The sequence below is a fragment of the Peromyscus californicus genome, unplaced genomic scaffold, assembly GCF_007827085.1.
Source record: "Peromyscus californicus insignis strain IS unplaced genomic scaffold, ASM782708v3 Scaffold_13__1_contigs__length_99412109, whole genome shotgun sequence".
NCBI classification, from domain to species: domain Eukaryota; kingdom Metazoa; phylum Chordata; class Mammalia; order Rodentia; family Cricetidae; genus Peromyscus; species Peromyscus californicus.
In genome coordinates this window covers 60,351,694-60,366,835 of record NW_026294424.1, presented here as the reverse complement: position 1 = coordinate 60,366,835, position 15,142 = coordinate 60,351,694, and the positions used below count along the sequence as shown (strand labels likewise).

At 48.1% G+C, this 15,142-nt stretch overlaps 1 protein-coding gene across 6 annotated transcripts in view; it reads left to right on the top strand.

Moving 5' to 3' along the window:
• Apbb2 (amyloid beta precursor protein binding family B member 2) overlaps positions 1 to 15,142 on the top strand; it is a 210,769-nt gene that overhangs the window by 133,958 nt on the left and 61,669 nt on the right. For all 6 annotated transcript variants that reach the window (XM_052735031.1, XM_052735030.1, XM_052735027.1 and 3 more), the window contains 2 exons: positions 9,971 to 10,117; positions 12,301 to 12,428. In XM_052735031.1, the coding sequence (XP_052590991.1) occupies positions 9,971 to 10,117; positions 12,301 to 12,428 (275 nt within the window). The remainder of the gene's footprint in view (positions 1 to 9,970; positions 10,118 to 12,300; positions 12,429 to 15,142) is intronic.

The window sequence follows — 15,142 nt, the reverse complement described above, 5'->3', positions numbered from 1 at the left end:
CAGTGATGCCACCCAGGAAGCGAAGCTCGAGGAGCACGGTGAAGGGACAGGCAGAGAGTCAAGGTCCGAGACGCCCAGCCAGGGCTACTCCATGCTTGCCATGGTACTCCCATGTATCTTAGATAAAGCCTGCAGGTCCTCCTCTCTCAACAGATACCTATTGAGTGTACCGCAGAGGCCTGGCACTCCTTTGGACAGTGGGCATCCAGAGGTCCACAGGGTCGGATATCTCTCTTTCTAGAACAGCAAATGCAGAGCGTAGAATGGCAGAATTAATGCTGCACTCGGGCTGCCTCCATCCCTCCGTGGTGTCCCATGCTGAGTTTCATGGTACCGGTTTCCTGTCAGGTCGGGACGTTGCAGGACCCCGTGTGCACCATGAGGGTTGAAGCTAATGCTGCTTGCTTCCTGTGTGGCAGCTCGGCTATACCTCTGTGCTTCACCCCTCACTCAGAAAACAAGAGCTACAGCACCTGAGGTGGTAGTATTGTAAGAACATACTTGGCTGCATGTTATCAAGCATGTAGCACTTGGACTGTGATCTGTAAGTGGCCACTCCTTTAAGTGGCTTTCATGATTTCCCTGCTAAACCCTTACTCTTTAATTTGGTCTATCAGATAGCACAGAATAAGACTTTAGTAAACTATCTTGGCCAGTATGATGATGAACATTATAATATGCTTACAAGTTTGTGCTTAATGACTAATACAGTTAAGTCTACCTATACTAAATCACAACCCCAAGGCCTATCTCTGGCACCAGAGGAGACTCTCCAAGATCCTGGCTATTAAAATGCTGGCCCGGGCACCTCTGCATGCCTCTCTGTTGCTCAGCTTGCCGTGGGCCACCGAGTAGAAACCTGAGTGGATTGGAAGTAGAGAGCACACTTTCTCATCAGCCAATGCCTGTGTTAAGTCAGAGGGACACTTGCATTTCTCTGTGTAAATGAACACATTGGCACTCTGGCTCTTTTACGTTTATATGGCTTGCTCCTGGTGTGGTGGCTCCACCCACTCAGCAGCTCAGCAGCAGTCCCCCTTGGGCTAGGCCCTCTAATGATGCATTGGCAGAGTTGACCCAGGCTGGGAACCACCTTTCCAATGGTGCAGTAGGCGGTAGCGGGTGAGCAGGCAGGCTCAGGGATGGGTACAGGAGATACTTCCATCATGTATCACTCCTTACCAAATGGCCTGGATGTCAGCTGTCCTTCTAACCTTCATCTTTATAGATGGGCCTGGCAGATCCGTGTGCAGCACAGACTTTTACTATAGGGCCGTCTTGCTCTGAGAAACAGGAAGAGGACAATTTAAACAAATGGCACAAGTCAGCCCGGGGTCCCAGAGGGTCCCTGAGTCAGGTTTGCTGCCTGAATGCTCGTAATGTTGCAGGCAGTCATAGGCGGCAGCAGAAGCAGCTGATATATTTGTTGGGGGCTGGGTCAGAATGTGTTCTGGGGCTCCCTGGCCAAGGTCACGGCCATGGGTAAATGAATAATTCACCAGGCCAATGACTTGTTTCCTTCGAGAGGGAAAACTGGGTCAAGCCCCACTCAGGGGAGCCCCCAGACACCCGTTCCCACAGAACCCACAACATCCTGGAATTGGAAAGCCTTTCGCTGTTTCCAAGCTGTAACAAAGCCTGAGTTCACTTATGAGCACGTGCATGGTGACAGTGCTCTGCATTCCTGCCTGGAGTAACCACGGTGGGCTAATGACTTCCCTACGGTAGAGGCCACATCCCACCGGGCTATTTGAACGTCAAGTGCCTGTGCATTTTCAGGGGATGCTGTGAAGGTTGTTTTGTGTTAAAGCATTTTGTTGACTGGACAGTCGAAAGATCTGGCTCGGAGTGGAAACCAGAGCCGCCGCAGTCTCTCGATAAATGTATAAAAAGAAAGTCAAAGCGCTGGTTGGTTTTGTTCTTTAAGACAGGGGATCACTGAATAGCTCAGACTGATCTTGAACTTACAATCCCCCTGCCTCAAGTGCTGGGATTATAGGTGTGCATCACTGTGACCAGCCAGAGGATGATTCTATCTTTCTTCCCTCCCATCCCCTTCTTAATGCTTGTGAAAGCATCAGAGAACAGGAGATCAAATACACTGGGCATCATGCTGGCCCTCTTTGAGCTAGATGGGTATTTTTAAAGTCCTTCATATGCATACATGGTAAGAACATGCTCCTTTTTCCTCCTGACTGTAACCTTTACGCATGGGAAGAGTCTCCAGAGGACTGATCTCTGTGACTACGGCGGCAGCCAGGATAACCATACCCTGTGACCTAGCAATGCCGGCCTGAATCCCTGTCCTGTGGACACCCACAGGTCCTCACAGAAGCTCTGCCAGCTCCCTGGGTCCTGTCTTTCCGCTGAAGTCTTCTCTCCTCGGAAGCTTTTGCATGTTCCTCCTCCTAACAGCCTACCCTGCTCCCAGGGTAGGGCTGTCACTGGGGTGTCAAGCACAGTCTCAGGGGTGTTGCCTTGAACCCTGTTCCTCTATTCAGAGCTGGGCTCTTGGATTCCCTTCACCTTCAGCTCTAGCTGGGGCCCCCACAAATTCTGTAGCTCATCCTTACTGGCTACTTCCTGGGTCATTTCTTTTAGGTACTCCTAAATTCCTAGCCTCTTTTACTGCACTGCCCCTTAGCCACTTTCCTGGATGCCGGCTGGTAACTTTTTTGTTATTGTTATTCCTCCAGTGTGGGCTTTTGTTTTTGTTGTTGTTGTTGTTTTGAGGGGGTTGTTGTTGGTAGTGCGTTTTTTGTTGTTGTTTTGTTTCGTTTGTTTGTTTGGGCTTTTTTTGAGACAGGGTCTTGTTATGTAGCTCTGGCTGTCCTAGAACTCACTCTGTAGACCAGGCTGGCCTCAAACTCACCTGCGTTGGACTCCTGGGTTCTGGGATTAAAGGTGTGCACCACCAGGACAGGCATCTCCTCAGTGTTTTGAGGTAAGGTCTCTTGAAGCCTGGGCTGGCCGTAAACTCTAGATTCTCCTTCCTCTACCTCGGTGCTATCATTAGAGGCATGGAAACACCCAACCCCACCTCTCAGAGCATGCACTTGAATTGTTATATTCATCAGTGAGTACTCTTACCCAGCTTGCTTAGAACCCTATTTTAGTACTTGATATCCTCATAGCCTTTGAAAAGGTGATTTAAAAAAATATTGGGCCTTTCTTTCGAAATATACACACAATTTGGATGTCAGAAGACTTGGAATGACCTACAGTCCACCCATGGAATTTGCAGGTCTGTCAGCCCTCTTTAAAGCCCCTAAAGCCAGGTGATGTGGCTTTCTGCAGAGGGTGGAGCACGCTAGCTCCTCTTAAAGCCCTGTTATCTCCCCGCTCCCCACCCACGATGTGTCCTTCGTGATGGACCGTCTCTAGTTGGAAACACAAATGAGAATTGGCACAGCTGTCTCTGTGTCCCCTAGCGCTGACACATTTGACCTGGAGCCGACACTGGCTTCCTCCCTCAACCGTTCTCCCTGGGCTGAGAGTCACAGCGCTCATTGCTCTAAGCCCCATACATTTGTATCGTAAGGTTTTGTCCACAGTGATGAAGCTGCAAACCCCTTGGTTTGGGCAGCCCAAAAGAATGTGCACTTGTAGAGTTTTTTATGCACATGAATGTTTTGCTTGCATGTGTGTCTGTACACTACCATATGTGCCTGGTGCCCACAAAGGAAAGGAAAGGGTGTTGGATTCCTTGGAACTAGAGTTACTGATGGTTGTGAACCACCGTGTAGTTGCTAGGCATCAAACCTGGGTCCTCTGCAAGAGCCACAAATGTTCTTAACTGCTGAGCCATCTCTCCAGCGCCCACTTGCAGATCACACTAAATCCGTATTTAGTATGAGTGTTCATTGAGACATCCCTCTTCCTTGGCATGCAGTAAGCATCAAAAAATGCTTATAAGTGAGTGAACCCATTGTCTTACACACTCAACACAGCACCACACCCTTCAGGAAGCTGTCTGTAACTCACTCTGAGTCCAAAACCTTCTATGGCAGTGGTTCTCAACTTTCCTAATGATGTGACCCTTTAATATAGTTCCTCATGCTGTGGTGACTCCCAACCATAAAATTATTTTCATTGCTACTTCATAACTGAAATTCTGCTATTGTTATGAATTGTAATGTGAGTATCTGTGTTTGACATTGGTCTTAGGTGATGCCTGTGAAAGGGTCATTTGATCCCCAAAGGGGGAGCAACCCACAGTTTGGGAACCTGTTCTATGTGCTCCCAACCAATACAGCATGTGCCTATTTGTGCCCTCATTTCAAGGTGCCACACAATAGATTTCCACTGTGTGTCTACTTATTAGAAGCCTCAAGAGTAGGGACTGGGCCTCTCTCACCTGTGTGGGTCTCCAGGAGCTAATTGGATGCCATTTTCTTAGATACAGTTGTTACTGTGGTCCTCAGTAATTAAGCTAAAGTGGTCATTCCTACAAATGAGTGTCTTGGGCTGGCAGTGGTGGTGTTTAACTCTGTAGCTTGTCTGCGTGGGTCTCTTTAGATGGTAAGTATGTACTCTGACACCACTGTCACCTCCCTCAGCAGTTACGGAGTGCTCACCATGCTGTGGCCGGTGTGGTACTCTGTGGACATCGGTCACTGTCTTCTTTCTGCACACATAAGCTGGCTGACTTGGCTAGGGACAAGGGCGCCCATGGTTCTCCTCTCCAGGTCTAACTCCCTGGTCCAACCCTCACCCTCTCTTACACCACATCTCGTGGTCCAGGGTGATCAGCAGTGTTCTGTCAGCATTCTGTCATCTTGCTGGTCTATATTAAAGGTCAGAGGAAGAAAAAAGACAGAGACCTGGGACTTAGCTGAGGAAAAGAGAAATAATCTATCTTGGGGAAGGAAAATGATTGAGAGAATAGGAGAGTATGGGAGGGAGGGGGCGAGTTTGTCTTTTGGAGCCATGGAGAAGAGGGAAAGTGAGCATCAGGAGTCCCTACAATATGCCAGACAATATGCCGCCCGCTTTGTTTGGAATCTCCTGGCAGCTCTGTGGGCTTATGTGTTACCACTTTCCAGCAGACTTAGAGTTGCAGGGGCTGAGCACCTGCCGGCTGGAATAGAGAAACTGGAAGCCGGGACTGTGGCGTGATAAAGCAGGGCTTAGAATTGTTCTTCACCACCACAGACCTTCCGTTGAGGTTCTCCCCCGGTACAGGTCTCTGTGAAGATGGCGCTCAGAGTAACCAACACAGGGGCTGAGAGACATACGTCAGTAACGTGCTTGCCCGAGGAGCTCAGATCCAAGTGCAGGGCATGGTGCAGTGTGGGGCATGGTGCAGTGCAGGGCATGGTGCAGGGCATGGTGCAGTGTGGGGCATGGTGCAGTGCGGGGCATGGTGCAGTGTGGGGCATGGTGCAGTGCGGGGCATGGTGCAGTGTGGGACATAGTGCAGGGCATGGTGCAGTGTGGGGCATGATGCAGTGTGGGGCACAGTGCACTGCAGGACATAGTGCAGTGCAGGACATGGTGCAGTGTGGGGCATGGTGCAGTGCGGGACATGGTGCAGTGCGGGGCATGGTGCAGTGCAGGGCATGGTGCAGGGCATGGTGCAGTGTGGGACATGGTGCAGTGTGGGACATGGTGCAGTGTGGGGCATGGTGCAGTGTGGGGCATGGTGCAGTGTGGGGCATGGTGCACTGCAGGACATGGTGCAGGGCATGGTGCAGTGCGGGGCATGGTGCAGTGCAGGGCATGGTGCAGGGCATGGTGCAGTGTGGAGCATGGTGCAGTGTGGGGTATGGTGCAGTGCGGGGCATGGTGCAGTGCGGGTCACGGTGCAGTGCAGGGCATGGTGGCATATAGGGCATGGTGAACTGCGGGGCACGGTGCACTGTGGGGCATGGTGGCATACAAGGCATGGTGCAGTACATGTATGCATTCCCAGCACTAGGGAAGCAGAGACAGGTGGATCCCAGCAGCTCGCTGACCTAGCAGCCCAGTAGAGAGATGCGGCCTCACAAAACAGAACCGATGGTTCCTGAGGAGCGGCCCAAGGCTGACTTCTGGCCTTCATACATGCATGTCTGTATGTGCAATGAGCAAGGCTAGCTAAGACCCCGAGTGGCAAATGACTGTCCTGGGGTTCGAACCAGGCATTTACACTCAGAGCCCAGAGAGCGGCTCAGCTCTGGGGAGACAGCAGGGCTGCCCCTCCGCAGCAGTTCTCAGAGCATCATGGTCTACAGAAACCTTGTCCACATGCTAACATTGGCTGAAATCTGTTCAGCCAGGGAAATGTTTAAAACCCACCAGCAGAAAAGAAAATTCGCTGGGTGGTGGCGCACACCTTTAATCCCAGCACTCCGGAGGCAGAGGCAGGCGGATCTCTGTGAGTTCGAAGCCAGCCTGGTCTACAGAGAGAGTTCCAGGGCAGCCAGGGCTACACAGTGAAACCCTGTCTCAAAAAACAGCAACAAAGAAGAATATTTATTGACAGAAATGATTGTCATTAAACAGTCAGTGATTTCTTGCTGTGTACAGGACCATTCATCTCATTCCGTTGCCTCAGTACTATCAAGTGGGTAATGTTATTGTTCCTATCTCGTATATGAAGCCACTAAGCCTCAGGTGGCTTACCACAGTCACTCCCTGCATACTGAGGAGTCATGACTTGAATCCAGATCCATCTGATTACAGCATCCGGACCTTGTACTGTCGCCCACTTGCCTGCTTCGCCAGGAGCCGCTGAGGAATGAGCAGCCATCAAAGTGTATATATTCAGCCGGGCAGTGGTGGCACACACCTTTAGTCCCAGCGCTCAGGGGGCAGAGGCAGGCTGATCTCTGTGAGTTCAAAGCCAGCCTGGTCTACAGAGCGAGTTCCAGGATAGCCAGGGCTACACAGAGAAATCCTGTCTTGAAAAACAAAACAAAAAAAGTTTATATTAATTTTTTTTCATATTCAATTCTATCTTTTTTAAAGTTTTAAAAGGCAGGTGATTTGAATAAATATTTTCGTCTCTTCCCCTACCCCCAATGAAGTTTTTGTTCCCACGAACCAATTTGGTTTACCTCCTGAGTTGAAGGTAACGTAGTGACTGTTTTAAAGCTTCCTGACCACTTGGGGGCAGCACCACGAAGTGCTGGTTCTCTTCACTCTTTGGAACGGACCCAGCTGGAAGCCCTCCATGGTGGAGCACAGTATTTCCTCTATCCCATTTTTCTTTGGCTACATGGAATAGTGGTGAATCTTTTCAGACCAGAAACTAAACAACCTCATGACTGTGAAAGGAAGTGATTTTAAATAAATTCATGAAGATGATGATGATGATGATACTTTGGGCTTTTGTTTCCTTATCAACATGACAAAATGATAATCTGAGTGTGCTATCGGGTGATCTTTTTTTTTTTTTTTTAATCCAGGAAAAATATCATTGTGTTTTACTGAGTTTGTTTAGATTGAAATTCATGTGTTCTTGCACTCAAGGGACAAAAGGTAGCCAGTATTCTTTTACCTTATAAGGACCCATCCCCTTATTCCCTCAAAAGTGGTGGGTTGGACAGGAAATACATATTTATCTTAGTCCAAACCCTAGTGAATTCAGCCTTTGGTGTGGATCCTGAGGCCTGGACAGGGACCCTGGGATATACTCAAAAGGGAATGGTCTTTGGGGTGGACAGGAGCTGGGGGCCTGTTTGTTGGCCAACCGTCCTGATTTGGTGAGTTCTAGATTCCCTGAGAGATCCTGTTTCAGAAAACAAAGTGGAGAAAGCGTGAGGAAGACACCCAACATTTACACATCTGTGCCTGCACACAAAGAGTAGTAGCCACAAGCCAAAGAATCCCAGGCCTCATACTTAGTGTGCGTGTGTATGTGTGCACACACACAAAATAATAATAAGTAAGAATGCATAAATAAAGTGGGTGCAATGCAAGTAAATATCATCCAAACCAAAAGTTAGTTCTTTTAGGGGGAGAGGGGGAATTGACAGGGTCTAAAGGACAAGGCCAGAGGGTTGGTCGTGACACTGACTTTACTAATGAGTGCTTATGTTTGGAACCAGTGGAAGAGATGTGTTTGAGCTTCCTTGGCTCCCTGGAGAAGTAGGGGGGTCAGGGTGCCCATGAGCTCAGATCCAGGAAGTGGGTTTTAATAAAACAGGGTGCTCGGTGATATGTGCCTGGGCATTTCTGCCTAGCCACCAGGAGAAATAGAGTCTGTGTTGGGGGCTGGGAAAGCAGAGCTGCAGGAAGGGCGGGCCAGTCAGCAGAGCAGCGTCTTCTCTCTCTGCAGCTCACGCGAAGTCAGAACAACTGTGAGGGGCTCTGCCACAGATGTGCCCCAGAAGACAGGCAGCCCAGTAGCTTTCAGTCTCTAGGATTACCTTCTCCTTGGGATTTATTTGTAATAGACTCTGCTCATGCATATCCTGACCTCACAGCAGCAAACCCAGCCCTCCTCCCTAGGCGGAGAGCATCTGTGAATGGTATGCAAACTGTGTTTAACTTCTGTGTTTAGCATTTTGTTGAGTTCTCCCCCTTGAGGAAGTGTGACTAGCAACTCCAGTAGGGATGCCCACTCCAATCGTGGTGTTGGGGTGGAGACAGTTAGACCAGACTCGATGTTCGTCACATTGGGGTAGATGATCACGTTTCTTCATTTCATCTTTTTTTGTTTTTGTTTTTGTTTGAGACAGGGTTTGGTGCCTGTCCTGGATCTTGCTTTATAGATCACACTGGCCTTGAACTCACAGAGATCCGCCTGCCTCCGCCTCCCGAGTGCTCGGATTAAAGGCGTGCACCACCACCGCCCGGCTCTTCATTTCATCTTGAAGTTCACATTTATAAACTTGGCAGCTTCTCTTTGAGAGTCAATCTCTTTGCTTTCAAAGAAGAAGGTGGCTGCTTGTCTGCTCCACCTGGCCATGGAGACTGGTCTCTTAAACTGGTGCACAATTTCGAGGGGACCTTGGGATGCAGGGAGGGATGAGAGAAAATTGAGGTCATCTCAGGATGGCAGCTCTCGTGGTCAAGAGCATCGCCATGCTGTATGCTGTGTTTCATGCCTTGTGCTCATTAAAATAAGCACATAATTATTTGGGAGTCTTTTGGAGGGTTTTTTTGTTGTTGTTTTTGGCTTGTACGTGTTTGTATATATAAGAGAGATTTTCTTCATACAATATATTCTGATTATGTTTCCCCTCCTATACATCTTCCCAGATCCCTTCACCACCCAAACCCCCACCCTTTCTTACTCTCATTAGAAACAAACAGGCATCTTTTTTTAAAAAATGAAAATAAAAAACAAAGATAGACAAAACTAAAAAAAAACCTGAATAGAAGAAAATAAACAAATGAACAGAAAATTTTTAAAAAAGAGCCAAAGGAAAAGCATAAGAAACATAAATAGATACAGAGACACACACCCAGAAATCCCATGAAGACACAAAAAATCAAAAACCATAATGTATAAGTAAAATATCTGTAAGGGAAAAAAAAAGTCCAGACAAAACATTATGAGAGGAAAAAAACCCTCCAAAAATACTATTGAGTTTATTTTCTGTTGGCCATCTGCTGCACATAGTTCACGTTCTTCTATTTCCTTTGCTTAGGTACTTAATAATACCAGGTCTCACGGGTTACATTTCTTATCATCGAAAACCAATCTGCCTTATCACAGGTCCTAGGAACTCAGAAGCCTTTGTGTCGTTGGTTAGCTCTGTAATTATGCCCCTGTATACTTCTAAGGAGAATATCTGAGAGCACTACACTAGTTAAAGAAGGTCGCCCCCATGCTTTTCAAAATAGAAAAGGTACAAATCGTCGCAGTTTCGCCTCCCAACAGAAGAGGGTTTGCTGACTGACTTGGATGATCAGCCACAGTGAGGCAAATAATGATGTGCGGAGCAGACCCTGTAGCTGCTGTATAGTTCCAAGTAACATGATGCAGATTGTCCCCCAACCGATGAGTCACTTTGTGTCATCTGACTTCGTCTTCCAGTGTTTTGCTGTGCGCTCTCTGGGCTGGGTAGAGATGGCAGAGGAGGACCTTGCCCCTGGGAAGAGCAGCGTTGCTGTCAACAACTGCATCCGGCAGCTTTCCTACTGCAAAAATGACATCCGAGACACAGTCGGCATTTGGGGAGAGGTGAGTCACCCTGGGAACGGTCAGTGGCTACTTTCCTGTGTTCTGCCATGCTTCTTTAAGCACAGGGCTCTGTGAAGCCTTTTAGTGAGGGGCTTGATATGTTTGCCAATGGCAAGGGACAAATACTGTAGGCATGATGCACTGGAGTATGGTTAACCCCACCACATACCATTCAGGACCATGCCCCTATAGGAGAGAACTTTTCTCAGGGGCTCAGTTCCCTGACTCTCAGATCCTCAAAGGTCCATCAGTGAACTTTGACAGTTTAGGAGCCATCCCATGTTCATGTGCACAATGGAATGTCATCTATTAACCGTGTTCTGGGGAACAACCCATGACTCTTACAGTGACTGTGATTCCCACATCTGCACTCGTGAATTCTGATGTCCTGCTCTATAATGTGACTAATTACCCTTCGCATACTTCTTCATTTGTAACCTGACAGTCATTGTACATGAGCTGTAGAATGGATGCCTACCGTTTGTCTCACTTTTTATAAAGTGAGTCTACTTTGAACTATTAGTTGAGATCATGTCTGAGGGCTGGAGAGATGGCTCAGCTGTTAAAGGCTAGACCCACAACCAAGAAGATAAAAGAGATGATACCTGAATAGAAAGTGCCCCAGATTCAAATTAAGATTACACCAAACAGAGAAAGCCGTATCCGTGCCCTATGACCTGCAGAGCACATCAAGAGCATCTTAGATTGCGCTTGCCTGGGTCCCACCAGCAGAACATGGGTAGGAAACTTTGCTTTCGGACCGGACTGTTGGCAGCTCCACCGTCGGTTTCTCCCAGCAGCGCATCATGACGAGAAGCAGGTCCCCAAGCCTCCCCACGGCAGTCTGTCCCAAGGGGGAGCCTTGCTATGGGGCTGGACTACATTGCCAACCAGACTCTCTGATCCCTGCATGGAGTAGGGAGAAGAAGAGTTCTCTCTCTTGCAAGAAAACCCCTTTGAGATTTTACTCTCTCACATGCAGTCACCAAGGACCGACTCTGGCAATGAAGTGTGATCTCACACACATTCTTGAAATTAAGCAGTCTTTGTTCTTCTCCAAATGTTAGCTTTCCCCGTGCTTAAGAAAATTTGTTGTGATTCACGCTAACGTGAACAGCAGACATTTGCAGATACCATAGGTTTGAGGCAGCAGACCATCCATCGTTCAGGCTCTGGGGGAAGGCTTTGCACGAATCTGTGCAAGTTACATTTTTGTTCGTGATTTTATCTGCAAATGGTTTTGTCTGCTCTCGAGGGAAAGCTCTCAGTCACTGTGAATGCCAGCTGCAGACACTGGCCACTCTTAATCACTATCTGGCAGAGGCACTACCTACCTGCCTCTGCCATCCCAAGCATCACAGCTCAATCATTCTAAGAACCTTTGACATTGTTCTCAAAAATTGTACCAAGAGCAACCCATCCATCCCTTTGGGATTGGAGCCCCACCAAGAGGCCTCATGGTTCAACTCAGGCAGGCTTCCCTGGTTTCAGTGTGATGGCATCTGGGCTGCCTTCTTGAGAGACCATCTTTCAGCTGTATAGCAGATGGTTAATCGTTCCTTGAAAGTGTGCCTGAGGATTATATGAGGAAAGAAGAAAGCTACATAAGCTTGCATTCCTGCCCTTAAAGAGCCAACCTGTATCAGGAGAAAGGACATGAATAAACCCTACAAATCCAAACTGCAGCACAAGAGTTAAAAAGCCAGAGGTCTCCCTCTTAGTATGATGGTGACATCCATTACAGGCTCTCCGCATCAGATGTTGGGCAGGTATTTAGCGCTCAACCTCGGAGTCCGCGACTGCTAGTTAGAGATCATAAGCCAAGCTCTCACGGGGCAGTTGAGAGTTCTGTGCACCTCAGACATTCAGTGTAATATTTGACATCCAATAAACAAGCATAGGAAGTGGTGCTCACCCTTCGCTGGCCACATCCTGCGGATATAGGATGGGAAAGTAGAGGAGATGGACATGGCTGTGGGTCAAGGAAGGAGCATGTCCTTGACATGAAGAATGAATAGCGAGGGGGGTGGCAGGTAAAGTTCATAAAAGAGGATGCTCTGGGGCATTCCTGTTAGTAATTTGTCTAGATCCACAAGTGTAAATAGTTAAAGATAAGAGCTGGCTAAAAAGCAGGCTGGGACACATCAGATGTAAGGTCTCCATGTTTTCTTGTTGACTCCCAGGGCAAAGACATGTATCTGATTTTGGAAAATGACATGCTCAGCCTGGTGGACCCCATGGACCGCTCCGTGTTACACTCCCAGCCCATCGTGAGCATCCGCGTGTGGGGTGTGGGCCGAGACAATGGCCGGTGAGTGCCTGGGTTGATCCAACCCAACCTCCCTCAATATGAAGCCTAACAGAAACTGATTAGAGATGTAATAGGCCAGAGTGAGTCTCTGCTCTGCTCCGCTGCCTCCCAAGATATCCAGGCTTTCCCTTCCTGGCTTCCATCCCTCAAACCTTGGTCAGCTCTGACTCGTGCCTTTGGGTCTACATTGTAAGCATTACAGCTTGGATGGAAAGGTGTCCTGGCAGCCGGGAGCCAAGGAATACCTCAAAGTCACACCACACAGCAATCCTCACACAGGAGATTTATTGGGAGGGAAGACAACCAGGAGGGTGGCTGCCTCTACTCACGTGAGAAACAGCAGCAAACTGGACAGGACACAGGGCTTATAGAGCTTCTTGGGAAGCGGGTGGAACTTTTCAGGGTGGGGATTGGTGCGATTTCACGTCCACTGATTGAACTTTTTACTCTACAGGATGGGGTCCAGCAGTTAGGGCAGTTAGAGTATTCTGTGGGTGGAACCTTACAGTTAGCAGTCCTCGGGGGAGGGGCCTGGCCACTCGTGTGGCTAGGGGGCTTACATACATACTTCTCCTCTCTCATTTTACGAAGTTCCCTACGCATCAGACAATCCACACCCCTTCATTTCTCCCTTCTCCACATTCTTTTCCTAATCAATGTCGTTGAACTTGGTTGCATCCTGGCCACTTCAGGTTCACGCCACTAGTGACATTTCTTCTTAAGGGGCTTGTTTAAAGGATGAGGTCACACACAAGCCTAAACCTTCAGTCTTTAAGTCAGGAGTATCAGCGGCTTGGGTTTGCCTAAAGTTTAACACTTGAAATGTTTAGTTATAACAATTGCATTCCGTGTGTGTGTTTATGATATTCTACTGAAAATGAGTTACCACAAGCACTGTGAGTCTTCTGTTCTCCAAGGTGACAGAAAACTGATGATCTGATTTTCAAGCCCATGTCGTGCTAATAATTTTAGCAGCTGTTACCACTAATGTCGTACTTGAACCCCACTGCAAAATAATTGGACAAAAGTACAATTCAGTTGACACTTAAGTTATAGTCAGTGTTTGGCAATTCCCAGGGTGTAGGGGCGTCTTCTAGCTTCTTGGGTCAATCCGTTAGACATTTCAAGTATCATGGTTGAAAATGGACAAAAATGTTACAGAAGGAGATAGAAACCACAGGTGTCAAAGGGATGGTTTTCCTCGACATTCTGGAGTGTTCGTTGTTTGTATGTTTGAAATTGGGTCACACGGTCCTTTATAAGGGGAGGGTCTACCTTGTCTTAATACAGCCATGCTGTGTATGAAGCACCAGTGTGTTCGATTGTCCTTGACCAGTTCCACATCCTAAACCAGAAACGAAGGCTTCTGACTAAATATTTGACTGTCAAAGACCAAGCATTTATGCTGGAACCAGATGTGAGAAAGGCGAATTCTCTGACTGCTGATTGGGCTAAACCTTCCTGGGAGCATAGCACATCTCTGAGCTTTCTATACCAGAGCAAGGAGCCCCAGCAGCTGGGGCAGGTGCTTTAGGGTGAGCGAGTAGAAAGATGATTCTTAGAGCCTGCCGTTCATTTGGAGTGCTGGAGTACTGGAGTGCTTGCCTTCACGTCAGAGAATTGCTGTTACAAAGAAACTCTGAGCTGGCCATTACTCATCTTTAAAAGCATTTGGCCTTTGTAGAGGGCTCCTACATTCCTGATTCTGTCCTTCACGTCCATCTGTGCGTCAGGAGCCAAAGCCGGGACCATTATATATTTCCACGACTAGAAATGTGTATTCAGGTCGGTTATTTGTTAGGGTTTTGTTCATAGTGTTCCTTGACTGAAGGCCCCAAGCGTACCAAGCCAGTGTTCCACCACCGAGGCAGGTCCTCAGCCCGGTTACGTATATTTTGGTTTAGATTTTACCCATGCAAGTTTTCGGTCTACACTATGTCTTTAAAATAAATCCAGTTGCTACATGTGTATGAGAGAATGTGATTTGGATTCTAGATGGTCAAATTGCTGAGGCTCTCTGCGCCTCATTTTCTCCCCTCTGAGAAATGGAGACCCTGCCAGGGAACAACAGCATGTGTGTGCATGCACCAATGCGTGTGTAGAATGGGCACAGTCATGAAAACGTGCAAACGCTTAATGAATGTTTACTCTTGATTTTCTTTTTTTAAGCAACGTGTACTTAACAGATCCATCTAATTACATGGCTTCCTTTTCAAGTCTCTGCAGTGGGGAGGGGTCAGACTTCTGGTGGCTTGGAGGACAGTCGATCACAGGAGAGAGACGATAGGAAACCCTTGCAAACCCTGGTAACTTCACTTTACCTGCAGAGCGGGAAGAGCCCCTCCCACCCCCATCCCCACCAAAGAGCACAGCCAGTCCCCCTAGGCTGTCAGGCCCTCAGGTTGTCTCTGTGGTTAGGGCTAAGGAGTGTCTTTGAGCCCTTTGGGACCTCAGGGTGTCTCTGTGGTTAGAGGTAGGGGGTGTCTTTGAGCCCTTTGGGACCTCAGTGTGTCTCTGTGGTTAGGGGTAAGGAGTGTCTTTGAGCCCTTTGGGAGCTGTTAGTAAAGAACCAAGTTTGCCACTTAAAGGTTCTGTTTCTTCCCATTGGTCCCTGGAGCTTTCATGCCCTGGAAGAAGGAGCCTTTGTATTCCGGCTGTGTGTGTGTGTGTGTGTGTGTGTGTATGTATGTATTTAACTTTCCTTTGCTTTTGGG